Here is a 17,483-nt window from a genome sequence, read left to right on the forward strand (position 1 = left end):
GCCTTTAAAAGATGCCTGTAATTGCTAATCGGGGCTCTGCCACCTCTGAGGCGGAGAGCCCGTTTGCGCAAACGTCCAATAAACCCTCTTGCTTGTTGCATCTGCCTGTCTGGGGTCTGAGTCTCTGGGGCGTCCACCGGGACACGTTGGCACCCGTGAGCCAGGGTCCAACATTTGGGGGCTCGTCCGGGATCTGAGACGCTCCCAGGCTCAATCCTAAGACCGGTAGGAGGTAAGACCGAGCTCGCTAAATGTCATATCTGTCTCGTCCGTTCGTCTGACTGGCCGGGTCTGTATTGTGCCGGGTCTGTATTGTGCCTGCAGGACGCTGTACTCTGTATTTGGACCAGCGGGGGAGGCAGACGTGCCCGAGACCCCTGGTCCCGCTCCGGAGTCTGACTCCGGAGTAGTCTGGAAGAGGGAGGGAGCCCGGCTCTCCCTCCTCTTCAGGGAGGGTCGTTGTTCGCGACCGCTCCCATCTGAATCCGCTGCGCCGTCCTGTCATCTGTGTGCATCTGTCTGTTCTGTGTCTTTCTCTCTGTCCCCTTCCCCACCGCTCACCTCTTCTCTACACCCATGGGACAGACTGTAACCACCCCCTTAAGCCTCACTCTAGATCACTGGAGAGAAGTCGCCGGCCGGGCACACAATCTTTCGGTCGAAGTCAGAAGACGAAGATGGGTCACCTTCTGCTCCTCAGAGTGGCCGACTCTCAACGTCGGGTGACCCAGGAACAGAACTTTTAACATTGGTGTTATCTTGCAGGTGAAGGCCCTGGTCTTTCAGCCAGGACCCAATGGGCACCTCGATCAGGTGCCATACATCATAGTTTGGGAGGATCTCGCTAAAAACCCACCCCCCTGGATAAAATGCTTCACCCCTTCTCAGGGGGGACCAGGCCCGAGACCCCCACCCCCTCCCTGCGTCACTCCCCTTATTCCCCGCTCTACCTCTCCCTCCGCTCCCTCAGCTCCGTTTCCCGACTCTACGGGGGTAGAGGGGCGACCCCTCGCTTCACCCCCACTCTCCAGTCGCCTCCACTTTCGACGAGAGCACGAGGGGGAGTCGGAAGACGTCTGGACCTCCCAGGCACCTCCCCTCCGATCAGTAGGCGGCCAGATGCAATACTGGCGGTTCTCTGCCTCTGACCTTCACAATTGGAAAACTCATAACCCCACTTTTTCCCAAGACCCCCAGGCGCTAACCGGGTTAATTGAGTCAATTCTGTTGACCCACCAGCCGACCTGGGATGCCTGCCAACAGCTCCTGCAGACTCTCCTCACCACGGAGGAGACAGCGCGTCTACCTCGAAGCACGGAAAAACGTCCCCGGGGCGGATGGGAGGCCGACCCAGCTGCCTGATGGAATTGAGGACGTTTTCCCCTTGGTTCGCCCGACCTGGGACTACGACACTGCTGCTGGTAGGGAGCGGCTCCATCTCTATCGCCAGGTACTCCTAGCGGGTCTCAAAGGGGCAGGGCGACGCCCCACCAATTTGGCAAAGGTACGTGCTATAGTGCAGGGAAAAGATGAGATGCCGGCAGGTTTTCTGGAAAGATTAATGGAAGGCTACGGTATGTATACCCCCTTTGGCCCCTTGGCCAAAGATCGACAACCAGATGTAATCATGTCCTTCATCGGACAATCGGCCTCCGGTATTCGTAATAAGTTACAACGGTAGGAGGGACTTCAGGGATACACCTTACAGGACTTAGAGAGAGAGAAAGAGAAAGAAAGAGAGAGAGAGAGACACCCCAGAGGAAAGGGAGGAAAGGATCGGTAAAGAGCAAAAGGAACAAGAGAATAAAAGAGATAAAAGAAACGCAGTAAAGAACTGACTGGGATACTGGCCACCATAGTACAGGGCTCAGGGCAGAGTAAGTCAGGACAGAGTAAGGGACCTGGGAGACAAAAGAAAACCACGGGTTGAACGAGACCAGTGTGCCTACTGCAAGGAAAAAAGACATTGAGTTAAAAATTGTCCAAAGAAGGGCCAAACGCAGGGACCTAAGAAGAAGCCCATTCCCGTTCTGTCCCTAGAGGATGAAGATTAGGGGTGTCAGGGCCAGGAGCCCTCCCCCAAGCCTCGGATAACCCTTAAAGTGGGGGGCCAACCAGTGACCTTCCTGGTTGCTACGGGAGCTCAACATTCAGTTTTAACTGAGGCAGAAGGACCCTTGAGCTCTATCTAAAAGATGCATTCTTTTGCCTAAAGTTAAGCTCTCAAAGCCAGCCTAGTTTTGCCTTTGAATGGAAAGATCCTGAGACAGGATTCTCAGGACAACTCACTTGAACAAGGCTACCACAGGGATTCAAAAACTCCCCCACCTTGTTCCACGAAGCCTTGCATCAGGACTTGGCAGACTTCCCAGTTGGCCATCCAGACCTTGTTCTCCTGCAGTACGTGGATGATTTGCTCATAGCAGCTAAGACAGAACAGGATTGTGTAAAAGGTACAGGGACCCTGCTCTAGAGACTGGGAGGACTGGGGTATAGGGCCTCTGCCCAAAAGGCCCAAATAGGCCAGAGACGAGTGACCTATCTGGGATATCTCCTGGAAGGAGGCCAGAGGTGGCTGACGGAGGGCCGCAAAAAGGCTGTAGCCCTGATCCCAGCACCCACTAGTGCCAGAGGGCTACGAGAGTTCCTCGGCAGTGCTGGGTTCTGCCGCCTCTGGGTACCCGGGTTTGCAGAGCTGGCAGCTCCCCTATATCCTCTCACGAAATCCAACACCCCCTACCACTGGGGAAAGGAGCAACAATTGGCTTTTGACAAAATAAAAAGGGCCTTATTGACTGCCCCTGCCCTGAGCCTCCCAGATGTAACCAAGCCATTTACGCTATATGCTGATGAACACAAAGGAATAGCCAAACGGGTCCTAACTCAGAAACTGGGACCCTGGAAAAGGCCCGTGGCATACTTTTCAAAAAATTAGACAGCGTGGCTGCAGGATGGCCCCCACGTCTCCGAATAATAGCGGCTGTGGCAGTCCTGGTAAAAGACTCAGATAAGTTGGCCTTTGGCCAACCCCTCACTGTGGTGGCCCCCCCATGCCATAGAGACAGTCATCCGCCAGCCCCCTGATCGATGGCTCTCAAACGCTCAGGTCACCCATTATCAGGCCATGTTACTGAATTCCGAGCGGATACGGTTTGAAACGGCTACATCCCTAAACCCAGCCACCTTTCTTCCGGAAACCGAGTCCCCCTCCCTGGTAATGCATGATTGCCACCAGATCCTAGCCGAGGTCCATGGCACCAGAGGGGACTTGACGGACCAGCCTATGCCAGATGCTGAAGCAACCGGGTACACAGATGGGAGTAGCTTTCTACGAAATGGTGAACGTAAAGCCGGGGCGGCCGTGGTAGATAAAAAAAAACAAAAAACAAACTGTCATCTGGGCCAGTGCCCTAAAGCCTGGAACTTCAGCTCAAAGGGCGGAGCTTATAGCCCTAACTCAGGCCCTAAAAAAGGCTAAGGACAAAAAGGTCAGCATTTATACTGACAGCAGAAAATTGGGTATAATTCACTGTCCGGGGCATCAGCACAGCAACGACCCAGTAGCAGAGGGGAGCAGGATGGCCGATGAAACAGCACGAGCCGCTGCACTAGGCCCACAGGAGGATGGACAGAAGCATCCCCCACCAGACGAGAAACTGCCCAGGTGGTTGTCAAGAAAATCCTAGAAGAAATTTTCCCCCGGTTTGGACTGCCCAAGGTAATAGGGTCAGACAACGGCCCTGCCTTCGTCTCCCAGGTAAGTCAGTTGGTGGCCAGATTACTGGGGATAAATTGGAAATTACATTGTGCATACAGACCCCAGAGCTCAGGACTGGTAGAAAGAATGAATAGAACAATTAAAGAGACCCTAACCAAATTGACATTGGAGACTGGCACTAGAGACTGGGTCCAACTCCTCCCCTTGGTCCTGTTCCAAGTCCGGAACACTCCCGCGCGCCATGGGCTAACTCCCTACGAGATTGTCTATGGAGGTCCCCCACCAGTAACGGACTTACTAGATTCTGCTATTGACCCTATTGCTAATACTCCCAGTTTACAGGACAGGCTAAAGGCGCTCCAGATTATCCAGCACCAGATCTGGAGACCCCTTGCAGCTGTCTACCGCCCCGGAGATGCAACCGACTCACACCCGTTCCAGATCGGTGACTCCGTCTACGTCAGGAGACATCAGTCCAGGACCCTTGAGCCCCGCTGGAAGGGCCCATACACTGTACTACTAACCACCCCAATCGCCCTAAAAGTAGACGGTATTGCTGCTTGGGTCCATGCCTCGCACATCAAGCGCGCCCCATCAACGAGCACCGCTGACGCCAGCCAGGACGGACCGGGCGAGCCACTCCAATGGAAGCTCCACCGCACCCAAAACCCGCTCAAGATAAGACTTTCAAAAATTGTTCAATGACAATTGTTATATTCCTACCTCTCCTAGCGCTCTTCACCCCTGCCAAAGGTAACCCTCATGCCCCCAAAAGGTTAACCTGGCAGGTACTAACGTCTGGGGGTGACGAGGTCTGGTCCACAACTAAAGATTGCTCCCGTGGGAACCCGGTGGCCTAACCTATATCCTGACTTATGTAAGCTAACCGTAGGGGCCCCCAGCCCATGGGACCTAGAGGGATACTTCGACATCTCTAGGGCCCCCAACCAAGAAAGCCCCGCCCCCCCCAGGGCGACTGGGATTAGACCCATGGAGAGAATGTGGCACGCCTGACAGAAGAGCCATGCTAAGCACTCTTCCCTTTTATGTCTGTCCCGGGTACCACAGAGATCGCAGGCTAAATCCCACCTGTGGAGGGGGGGAACACTTCTATTGTAAAAATTGGGGGTGCGAGACTACGGGAGACACAGGATGGGAGGCCCTCCTCCTCCTGGGATTACATCACTGTCAAGGCTAACTATACTCACCCGGGGTTACCAGGAACTCTGCAATACTACCGCCCTGATTTTAGGGACTGACTTTTACCTGGAGCCCCAGCCGGGAACCTGGTGGGCATGCAACAAAGGCCTCACCCCCTGTGTATCTGCTCAGGTCCTAAATGACTCTGAGGACTTCTGTGTTATGGTGCAGGTTATGCCCAGGGTATTCTATCACCCTGCTGAAACTCTAAAAAATCAATATAACAGACATCCCACCCGTTTTCAGTGCGAGCCTGTCTCCCTACCCTGGCCGTTATGCTGGGACTAGGGGTCGCTACTGGGGTGGGTACTGGCGCAGCTGCTCTGACCCAGGGCTCACGACATTATTTAGAACTCCAAGCAGCTGTAGATAAAGATCTACAGGCACTAGAGCAGTCCGTTTCTAAGTTAGAGCAATCCCTCACCTCACTTTCAGAAGTAGGACTTCAAAACAGGAGAGGCTTGGATTTACTGTTCCTGAAAGAGGGAGGACTGTGTGCGGCCTGGGAGAGGAATGCTGTTTCTATGCAGACCACTCTGGAGTCATCAGGGACTCCATGGCCAAACTCAGAAATAGGCTAAATAAAAGACAAAGGGACCGGGAGGCCCAGCAGGGCTGGTTTGAAGGCTGGTTTAACCAGTCTCCCTGGATGACCACCCTAATCTCTACCATTATGGGCCCTCTAGTTATCCTGCTCCTGCTGCTAACTTTCGGCCCCTGCATCCTCAACCGGCTGCTCCAGTTCATCCGAGAAAGATTGTCCATTACCCAAGCTCTGGTACTAACTCAACAATATCGGGCCCTTCAAACTGAAAAAATAAAAGTTCCCTAAGATTTTAAGGTTAAAATCAGCCCAAACAAAGAGGAGGGAATGAAGAAACCCCACACCCCCACCCCCATGAGTGGGACCAGGCCTAACCCTGAGGCAGCCCATCCAGGCGCCTCCCATGAATTCAAACAACAAAAACATTCTGTTTTTCCGAGATAAGAAAACTATCCCCCCCCTCGCCCTGACTGGAAAAGTCCCTGAACATGGTCGTGTTGACCTTCAAAGAAATCAATCATGTCATAACCTGAATGCTATGCTACTCCCGCGGTTTTTTTTGCCTTTAAAAGATGCCTGTAATTGCTAATCGGGGCTCTGCCACCTCTGAAGTGGAGAGCCCATTTGCGCAAACGTTCAATAAACCCTCTTGCTTGTTGCATCTGCCTGTCTGGGGTCTGAGTCTCTGGGGCGTCCACCGGGACACGTTGGCACCCGTGAGCCAGGGTCCAACAGGCTGACTGGCTGTTGAAAGTGTTTAATACAGGCTGCAGCTATTACTTAACCCACAGTCATGAGTCAACTAGCCAGTATTTACAAGAATCCTCAAAAGTTTAACCTTTTAAAGACTCCCAAAGCCTGAAGGTCAGGAACGCCTGCATGGCTCAGTGGTTGAGCATCTGCCTATAGCTCAGGGGGTGATCCTGGGGTCCCCAGAGGGAGCCTGCTTCTCCTTCGGCCTATGTCTCTGCCTCTCTCTATGTCTCTCATGAATAAATAAATAAAATATTAAAAAAAAAAAAAAAGAATCCTGAAGGTCAAATTCTGGAGAGACACAGGTGATCCAACCTCCAACCCACAAGGGGCTGTTCTAAGACTAATTCAACCAGAGTTAAAGCAAAAGCTGTAGCTGAGGATGATCTCAGTGTCATAACTGGGATTTCTAATCACAAAGGAGAATCCAAACCCAAAGGTCCTAAAGATATAGAGGGAAAATCCTATCCTCTGCTTACTTGGATTTTTTGTTTTGTTTTGTTTTTTATTTTATTTTTTATTGGTGTTCAATTTGCCAACATATAGAATAACACCCAGTGCTCATCCCATCAAGTGCCCCCCTCAGTGCCCATCACCCAGTCACCCCCACCCCCCGCCCTCCTCCCCTTCCACCACCCCTAGTTCATTTCCCAGAGTTAGGAGTCTCTCATGTTCTGTCTCCCTTTCTGATATTTCCTACCCATTTCTTCTCCCTTCCCTTCTATTCCCTTTCACTATTATTTATATTCCCAAATGAATGAGAACATATAATGTTTGTCCTTCTCCAATTGACTTATTTCACTCAGCATAATACCCTCCAGTTCCATCCACGTTGAAGCAAATGGTGGGTATTTGTCGTTTCTAATGGCTGAGTAATATTCCATTGTATACATAGACCACATCTTCTTTATTCATTCGTCTTTCGATGGACACTGAGGCTCCTTCCACAGTTTGGCTATTGTGGACATTGCTGCTAGAAACATCGGGGTGCAGGTGTCCCGGCGTTTCATTGCACCTGTATCTTTGGGGTAAATCCCCAGCAGTGCAATTGCTGGGTCGTAGGGCTGGTCTATTTTTAACTCTTTGAGGAACCTCCACACAGTTTTCCAGAGTGGCTGCACCAGTTCACATTCCCACCAATAGTGCAAGAGTGTTCCCCTTTCTCCGCATCCTCTCCAACATTTGTTGTTTCCTGCCTTGTTAATTTTCCCCATTCTCACTGGTGTGAGGTGATATCTCATTGTGGTTTTGATTTGTATTTCCCTGATGGCAAGTGATGCAGAGCATTTTCTCATGTGCATGTTGGCCATGTCTATGTCTTCCTCTGTGAGATTTCTGTTCATGTCTTTTGCCTATTTCATGATTGGATTGTTTGTATCTTTGTTGTTGAATTTAATAAGTTCTTTATAGATCTTGGAAACTAGCCCTTTATCTGATAGGCCATTTGCAAATATCTTCTCCTATTCTGTAGGTTGTCTTTTAGTTTTGTTGACTGTATCTTTTGCTGTGCAAAAGCTTCTTATCTTGATGAAGTCCCAATAGTTCATTTTAGCTTTTGTTTCCCTTGCCTTCATAGATGGATGTTGCAAGAAGTTGCTGTGGCCAAGTTCAAAAAGGGTGTTGTCTGTGTTGACCTCTAGGATTTTGATGGAATCTTGTCTCACATTTAGATCTTTCATCCATTTTGACTTTATCTTTGTGTATGGTATAAGAGAATGGCCTACTTTCATTCTTCTGCATGTGGATGTCCAATTTTCCCAGCACCATTTATTGAAGAGACTGTCTTTTTTTCCAGTGGATAGTCTTTCCTCCTTTGTTGAATATTAGTTGACCATAAAGTTGAGGGTCCACTTCTGGGTTCTCTATTCTGTTCCATTGATCTATGTGTCTGTTTTTGTGCCAGTACCACACTGTCTTGATGACCACAGCTTTGTAGAACAACCTGAAATCTGGCATTGTGATGCCCCCAGCTATGGTTTTCTTTTTTATTATACCCCTGGCTATTCGGGGTCTTTTCTGATTCCACACAAATCTTAAAATAATTTGTTCCAACTCTCTGAAGAAAGTCCATGGTATTTTGATAGGGATTGCATGAAACGTGTAAATTGCCCTGGGTAACATTGACATTTTCACAATATTAATTCTGCCAATCCATGAGCATGGAATATTTTTCCATCTCTTTGTGTCTTCCTCAATTTCGTTCAGTGCTTACTTGGATTTTAATGGCTTAGGACCGAGCCTGCCCTTCTAACATAGTTAATACTACAAACTCTCAAAGCCAGTGGAAGGCCTTAAGTGAAGTCCAACTCCATCCCCATACGATTGATATGGTTCAGTGGGTCTATCACTCCATTGGATATAGCAACCCATTCAGATAATCTGGTTTCATCTCCAGTTCTGAGGGACCCTCAATTGACCCTGAATCTAGAGAATTCTTCTTCTAAGGAGCATCCCCTTCTCCTACTGAATGACAGGGCCAAACTTAATTTTACGGGGACTTCCCATAATGTTCAAGAGGCCATGCTGGGGATAGACATGACAGCTCTTCATAAGGGAGGTGGTTCCAAATTCTGAAATTTTACAGTCCATAAATCATGCCCAAAATCTTAGGGCCAGCATGTTTCCCACCGCACCTGGTCCTGTAATCCCCATGCCAGTCCCAATAGGCATCAACACCCAGGATGGCCCTAAATAGTACTAGGCTTTATTTTGGCAGCTCTGCTAGCTGCAGGTCTCCAGTGATCTCATATCTGGACAGTTCTGGCACAAGCTCCTCTCAAAACCCCGTGATTATCTTGCAACAGAGCTCAATCTCAATAATCCAGGTGCTGGCAGAGGGTCCCAAAGTTCTTTCTACGCCAAACAATATTACTGACCTGTGGCCCTGACAAATCTGCAGAGTATTATCCTAGAATGGAACAGCTGCTGGAGCTTGTAATCTCCTGGGGACAATCACCTATTCATGACTCTGCCAGTCCACAGGGATTAAGGCAGTAATCAGACATTCTTGGATGTGTTAAATATCAGAGCTCAAGTCATAGTAATTCTAGGTAATACTTCTAAATTCCCTGAAGGAACCTCATATAGCCTATGAGTCTGAGCAGGTTAAACCACAAAGGGAGTAAAAATCAAGTTGGATATGCCTATTGGCACCATATTTCCAAAACAGTTGCCAGTGGTGGTGGCCTCCATGGCTCTCTTTTTTCCTATTACAGGCATGGGTGCCCTTGCCTTATGACATGACTGATGCAACAAACACAAATTCTAGAGTTCTCATAGGACCTGCCAAATGGGAACCTGCCCAACTGCCCCCTTCCAGAGAAAACACTAAATACACCACAGTATTGTCTCAAGCAAGATACACAGGGCCTTTGGTCTGTCATTAGAGATACACTTGATGCCAGGGTCATTAGGCCCACCACATCACACTTTGATAGCTCAATCTGGCTAGTGTGAAAACTGGTCACCAATGAATGGAGACTAACAATTGACCATTGAAACTTAAATGCATAGGTTTCTGCCATTAAGGTTCTCATTCCCAGTATTATAGAGATAGTAGGTGCTACCCCAAAAGTTTGGGGTCCTTACTGTGCTGTCCTAGATCTAGCCAATGTGTTTCAATCAATCCCGACAATGGGAGACTCCCAACTTCAATTTGCTTTCAGTTTCAAGGGCACCTTGAACCTTTATTTGGCTGCCCTTGGGTTATTTAGGTACCCCTGCCATTACATATAGCCTATGCAGACAAGATTTAAATTCACTCAAACTAACTTGCTGTCACCTTTGGTATTATATAAGTGACATTCTCCTTCCAGAGCCCTTTAAAGATGCCATCCAGAAGACTTACATGTAGTAACACATTTATAGCAAAGAGGATGGGCCATTAACCTTGCATAAGGTCCAAGAAACAGCCATTTCTTTCAAGTTTCTTAGCATCAGGAGGCAGCTGAGAACTGTGAAATCCCTCTCATTATAAAACATCAACCTCTCATAATTAAGCCTCCTATTATATCTTGGCAGGCACAGCACATATTAGGTGTCTTCCTTCACCTTTTGGGGGCAACACATTCTACACTCACCACTTTACTAAAGCCTATTTGTGCTGTTAGATGCAAACTAGCTTCTTTCCATTTGGGAGAATCTCACCAAACTGCTTTGTAGCTGGCCTAGCAAGCATACAGCAGGCTCTTTCTTTAGTCTCTCTGGGTTCAGACTTCTGAGTTGAATCAATGGAGACATCGGATTAGGCTTCGTGGAGTCTCTGGACTGAGCACAGCTTTATCTGGCTGCCCAGGGGATCTGGATCAAAGATCTGCCTCCCATGGCAGCCTAGCACATGCAACTTGAGCACCAAATTTTGACAGCTTCCTGAGCCCTTTTAGAGACAGAGGCATTCACAGCCCACACTGTTTTGCAACAAGTTCCCATCCTGCACTGGGTCAGGGATTCAATCCAGCAGAGGCTCAGCATGGCTCCTAAGACCTCACTGTTAAAATAAAAATTATACCCTCGAAAAAGGGCTCAATCTGATATTATAGGGCTTTCCAGATAATAGGAAGACGTATCTCCCTCACACTCAACCTCTTGCCCACTGATAATGGAGGTGCAGCTGGTGGCATCCCCACTGTCAGCCTCTCTAGCAGCTTGAAAATCTCCCTGGACTGTGTGTCTGACATGGAAAGAGAGTCAGTGTTCTTCCCATACGGCAGTGCCACTGTTGTGGCTAGCCTGGGTAATAGGGTTGTTGGTAGATCACTCCAGCCTAACCATATCTGTGCTGGAAAAAAGTCAGCCAGGCACACAATTGTTCTGAGGAATGGCTGGGCACCAAGGGTGGCAGGCCCTATTAGAAGAGCTTCTTTTAGCATGCTACCAGATGTGGATTCTGACCCAGAGCTCATCTTCCTCTATATTAAAATTTTTTTTTTTTTTTTTATTTTATGATAGTCACAGAGAGATAGAGAGAGAGGCAGAGACACAGGCAGAGGGAGAAGCAGGCTCCATGCACCGGGAGCCCGACGTGGGACTCGATCCCGGGTCTCCAGGATCGCGCCCTGGGCCAAAGGCAGGCGCCAAACCGCTGCGCCACCCAGGGATCCCATCTTCCTCTATATTAAATGGTGCCAGTGGGAGCGGTGCTTAAAGGAGTCATTCCATCCTTACACCATACCTCAAATTATATCCCAGGCTGAGTGGCCCTACTGATGTAACCAAATTACACCCATCTGGCTGGCAGGTTTATACTCTCACCACCCTACCATAGTTTTAATGGACGACCTATCACTGGATTATAAACTGCAATCCACAAAATGTCCCTACAATGAGCCTTTCAATGTGCCTAGAATCTACATGCATCGTGGATGGGGTTCTCACAAAGCTGTGTCACAATCATGCATGCCTCTCCCTCTCCTTTAGGAGAGAGGGAGTGCATGCACAAGGGGGTGGTATAGAGGGAGAGAGGAAGAAGCAGATTCCCTGCTGAGCAGGGAGCCTAATGTGGGGCTGGATCCCAGGACCCCGGGATCATGACTTGAGCTGAAGGCAGATGCTGAAATGACTGAGCACCCAGGTGCCCCCTCACAACATCTTCTTAACCATGCATATATAAAAAAAAGTTGCCTATTGGCACCATATTTCACACCAAAGTGAAATTATTGTGTTTTAAGAAAAAAAATCTTTAGTGTCTCCAGATGAAATGATTCATAAAGTCAAGGGAATTAAACTGGCTTCTCCAAAATAGCATATAAAGCAAGGAAACAGCACAGCAACATTTTTAAGAAACTTAAAGAAGTGTGAATGAAAGATATTATACCCAAGCAAGTTGTGCTTCAAGTAGCAAGATTATAGAAAAAAGTTTAAAACATGCAAGAACTGGGGACACCTAGGTAGCTCAGAGGTTGAATGTCTGCCTTTGGCTCAGGTCATGATCCTGGGGTCCTGGGATCGAGTCCATCAGGCTCCCTGTAGGGAGCCTGTAGGGAGCCTGCTTCTACCCTCTGCCTATGTTTCTGCTTCTCTCTGTATGTCTCTCATGAATAAATACATAAAATCTTTAAAAAATGCAAGAACTCACAGAATACAATATATATATATATGTATATATATACATATATATATATATTCCTGAGCAATTTAGTAGGGTGAGTTTAATTCCCCTGAGAGATGACTAGGAAAGCATTATTACAAGGCTTGATAATGAGCATTTCACAATATTTAATACTAGAACTAAAATTTAAAAGGGTAAGGGGATGGGTGGAAGAACATGTAAATCTTAAAGTTTCCAACAAAGTAGAAAAAATGCAACTTAAAATTTAGAGTGAGATTATTTGTGGTTGTATAAGTAATCGAAAGAATTAAAAAATTCCTTTGAAACTGGCAGATCAGGTGAACTTTAAGTAAGAGAAAAGAGGATTAAGTACTTATAAAAGGGGATAATAATACACAGGCAACCAATCACTAGGAAGAAAATTAAAAGTTTCTTAAACAAAAAACAAAAAGTCAATGGGACGCCTGGGTGGCTCAGTGGTTTCAGCTTCTGCCTTTAGCTCAGGTGGTGATCCCAGAGTTGTGGGATCGAGTCCCGCATTGGACTCCCTGCAGGGAGCCTGCTTCTCCCTCTGCCTGTGTCTTTGCCTCTCTCTGTGTCTGTCATGAATAAATAAATAAAATCCTTAAAATCTTTAAAACAAAAACAAAAACTCAAAATAAAAGCAAACCAGAAAAGTGGTACACAAAGGCATCCAAATTGGTAAGGAAGAAGTGACACTTTCACCATTTGCAGGTGAATGATACGATATAGAAAACCTAAGGATTCCATCAAGAAACTACTAGAACTGATAAATTTGGTAGGGTCACAGGATACAAAGTCAATGTACAAAATCTGTTGCATTTCTATACAAGAATAATGAAGCAACAGAAAGAGAAATAAAGAAAGCAATTTGATTCACAATTGCTCAAAATGATAAAGTACCTAGGAATAAACTTAACCAGGGAGCTAAAAGATCTGTGCCCTGAAAACTGTAAAACATTGATGAAAGAAATTGAAGACAACACAAAAAAATAGAAAGATATTCCATGTTTATAGATTGGAAGAAAAAATGTTAAAATATCCATACTACTTAAAGCAATCTACATATTTAATGCAAGCCTTATCAAAATGCCCTTCTACATTTATTGAAGCATTATTTACAAAGCCAAATTATGGAAGCAGAGCAAGTATCTATCAATAGATGAATGGATAAAGAAGTTGTGGTGTATATATACACAATGGAATATTACTCAGCCATAGAAAAGAATAACTCTAGCCATTTTGTAGTAACATTACAAAAAAGGTGTGGCTAGCATCATATTTGATGGTAAGACCTGAATGCCTTTTTACCTTAGGATCAGGAGCAAGACAAGGATGTCTGCTCTCATGATTTCTTTTTTTTTTCTTATGATTTCTGTTCAACATTGCACTGGAGTTTCCAGGGAGTGCAAGAAAATAAGGAAAAGAAATAATAGATCTCCAAACTAGAAAGGAAAAAGTAAAAATTTCTTTATTTACAGAACACATGATGGTTCATGTAGAAAACCCAACAGAATGTACAAGAGTTACTAGAACCAATAAGCTAGTACAAGTACACTTGCAGGGTACAAGGTCAAATACAAATATCAATCATATTTCAGAATATGAGCCACAAATAATTAAAAATTAAACTAAAAAATACAATTTATAATAGCATAAAACAAAAATATTTATGGCTAAATTCGATTGGAGATGTGCCAGACTTAAGTGGTGGAAGGTACAAAACACTGTGAGGGAAATTAAACAAGGCCTAAGTAATTGAAGAGATAAACCACATTCACAGATCAGAAAACCTGACTTTGTAAGAGTAATAGTCCTCCCCAAATAGATCAATAGATTCAATGCAATCCCACCCAAATATCAGATTTTTTTTTGTAGAAACTTATGGCCTGATTCTAGAATTAACAAAGATCCTGAAATAAATAAAGCAACTTCTAAAAAGAAGAAAAAATTTGGAGATTTTATATTACCTAATTTCAAAACTTATAAAGCTAAAGTAATCCAAAGGGGTGGTGTTGGTATAAAGGTAGACACATGATGGAAAGGAACAGAATAGAAAATCCAGAATATACCCATATACATATAGTTAATTGATTTTGTAAAAGGGGCCAAGGTTATTCAATGGGAAAAAAGATAATTTTTTTGAACTAAATGTGCTAGAATAGTTGGCTCAATCTATTAGGGGTTTTTAATAGATATTCCTTTAAAAATGAAGAAATATTAGGTTTTGAGAGTTAATAATTTGCTCAGTGTCCCCTAGATAAAATATTTGAAGCTGAATTGTTTGATTCCAAAGTCTATGGCTTTTCAGCACTGGGTGACCTCCTATTACAAAAGCTACTCTTTGCCACTATTTACTTTATAAAAACACGTCATTTATTTCCTTTTTTTTAAAAAAGATTTTATTTATTTATTCATGAGAGACACAGAGAGAGAGGCAGAGACATAGGTAGAAGGAGGAGCAGGCTCCCTGTGGGAAGCCCAATGTGGGACTCGATTCCAAAACCCCAGGATCATGCCCAAAGCCAAAGGAAGATGCTCAACCACTGAGCCACCCAGGTGTACCCATCTCCTTTATTTCTAATTGATTTCAAGCTTTTTAAGGGTGTCGTCTGTGTCTTATATTTCTTAGTATCTTTGAAGTGAAGTATAGTTGTTGATGATAATGATATATATAATTTGGTTTGATTTGGTGGTAGACAGGTTATAGATAAATATATTTGAAGACAATCCTCTAAAAGAAGGGAGCATGATGAAAGAGGATGCTAGGAATCATCACCCTGCCTTCTCTGTTATACATTCATCATCAGTCTTGAATTCCCAGTCACCAGTAGAGAATGTGCTGTGTCATGCTACCCAATCATATATTTTAGAATAGAGATTTGGAAGTCTAATTTCTCCATTGAAGGGAGTATGTTGACCTTTACTGCTTTCCCGGTGTCCCTTGGAAATTTTTTCCAGAAGGCTGTAGAAATAATTCTCTTTTCAGATGCAAACTGACCTAGCACAGTGGTCATGGGTCTTAGTTATAGCTTCATGAGTTTTATTTGGGCAAACTTACCTGAGTTGAGGGGTGGGGGTAAAGCCCACTCAATGAAAGGATGCCGGTCGAAGGTATTGGCCCTCTGGCACTTCTGCACATCTCCGTCATTTTGGATCATGTCCACAATTTCTTGTGTCCAGGTTGTGCCTAGAGTATTGGTTATTGTTAATTTCATCCACTCACTGCACAAGTTAATTCATTTCCTCGATTATTTATGTATGCAGTAAAATTCACATATGCTGAATGTTAAGCAAAATCAGCTCACTTATCACTTCCTCTTTAATCCCCAGTGCCTCACACAGGGCTTTGCACCTAGTAAACATAGTTTGAACGAATGAATATTGAATCAAATGCATGTAGGAAGATGCAAAGATGAATTAACCACTGTCCTTGTCCTAACAAGTTTACAATCTTTTTGGATTAGATAAGTTGGGACAGAGACTACCTTTTGCCTAGCTTATATTCATTCTTCCTTTCTTTCTCAAATTAATAGATCCTTGATTTTTATCTGGGGATATGGCTACTTGCCTCAAAGGTAATATTCTCCAGTCTTTCTTGCATGACATGGCCATGTCATTTTGGGAAGTTGTCTTCCAAGACGAGGAACATGACCTTATTCCTCCTTTCCTACCTTCTTGCTGCTTTTTGGAATGTGTGGAGGAAGTCAGAAAGGTCTTCGATAATGCAGCCAACATTTTAATCCTGACTACTAATCTCCAGGCTGCTTTTTCTTTTGGGTTTTCTAACACTTGTAGCCAAGTTGACTCTTAACTGACACAGAAGAGGAGTGCAAATAGGCCGGCAAAGAGCTAGACTGTGCTCACTGTCCACCGATATCCATTTTCCTTTTCCCATCAAAAGTATTTGGGGTCTCTCTTGCTCTTAGGCAGACCTGCTGCTCACTGACACATATGACATATACACAGATCACTAGAAGATGAACACTATAGAATAAGGGGCAAAAAGAATATTCAAAGGACTGCCTGAGTTCAGAGGAGGACAGTCAACTTGCTGCCGAAGGCATCAGTAAGGCTCCGTTGAGATGGTAGCTTTGGAGTGAAGAGTTGAAGCAGGACTGGAATGTCCATCTGCATTAAGAAGCCAGGGCATCTCAGGCTCCCAGGTGGGGAACCTCAGGAACCAGAATAAAGACAGTCACATTTCCACATTGGAACCTATTGTATATAGGTTCCCAGGGGGTAAGAGGTGGTGGGGGAGGTAGGGATAAGGCTGGAGACTTGGGGGATGTCCTGAGGGGCTTTGAGATTGACTGCATAATTTCAAAGATGAGCTGAAAAAAAATTCCTGTTCCAAGGTGCAATGCAAATCCAAGTTCAGTTCTGGGCAGGAGAAGTGTCCAGGGCAAAGGAGACAGAAAAGGAGATTCTTGAGAAATTGAGCCCTGCTGACAGGAAGCCCCTGCCTTAGTTTAAGTAATGCTAAGTCATGAGAACAGAGTGAGGCTAAGGAGGGACTTCCCAGACACGGGGGACAGAAATGTTCCAAGGAAGGTTCAAAGAACTATGATAAATGGACCCTCTTCTGAAATCTTTCTGGTAATGAATACCGAGAGTTCCTCTTGTGGATTTTAATGGCCACTGAGAAACTTTTCCAAACTTGTTAAAGCTTCAAGAATGTTTTCTATTGGGGTGAAAGCCCTCATTTCCATGTTAGTGTCCCCCACTAAGAGATGCTTCTTATGGGCAAAGAGTGCGGTCACTTCCCAGATTGCTGGATGGGAACCAGGAATGACTTGGCAAGATTACTGTGAAAACTTTTATGTAATTTCTCAGACTCTGCTTTTTAAATAACTTTGTAATTCAGGATCTGGCAATCTCTTTCTTTATCAGGGACCTACACAAACAGGAGAACCTTGGATCCTGGGGAATTGGAGCTCAGAAGCAAGTCTGGTTTCAGTTTTCCCAGGGCCAGCTCTGGTGAAAATTTGCAGTTTATTTTATTTTATTTTATTTTATTTTATTTTATTTTATTTTATTTTATTTTATTTTATTATTTTATTTTATTTTATTTTATTTTATTTTATTTTATTTTATTTTATTTTATTTATTTATTTTTCGCAGTTTTAAAATAAGGAGGCCCTCCACGCATCACCACTCCTCTACAGCTTGGCTTCCCCACTGTGAGTTTCCCAAACCTA

The 17,483-nt window shown here is 45.2% G+C and overlaps 1 protein-coding gene across 3 annotated transcripts in view; it reads right to left on the bottom strand.

Annotated features, from left to right (window-relative positions):
* Window positions 1–17,483, bottom strand: part of LOC121491954 (sulfotransferase 1C1-like) — a 44,524-nt gene that overhangs the window by 11,684 nt on the left and 15,357 nt on the right. For all 3 annotated transcript variants that reach the window (XM_041757138.1, XM_041757137.1, XM_041757139.1), the window contains exon 3: window positions 15,344–15,472. In XM_041757138.1, the coding sequence (XP_041613072.1) occupies window positions 15,344–15,472 (129 nt within the window). The remainder of the gene's footprint in view (window positions 1–15,343; window positions 15,473–17,483) is intronic.

Source organism: Vulpes lagopus, chromosome 5 (assembly GCF_018345385.1).
Source record: "Vulpes lagopus strain Blue_001 chromosome 5, ASM1834538v1, whole genome shotgun sequence".
NCBI lineage: Eukaryota > Metazoa > Chordata > Mammalia > Carnivora > Canidae > Vulpes > Vulpes lagopus.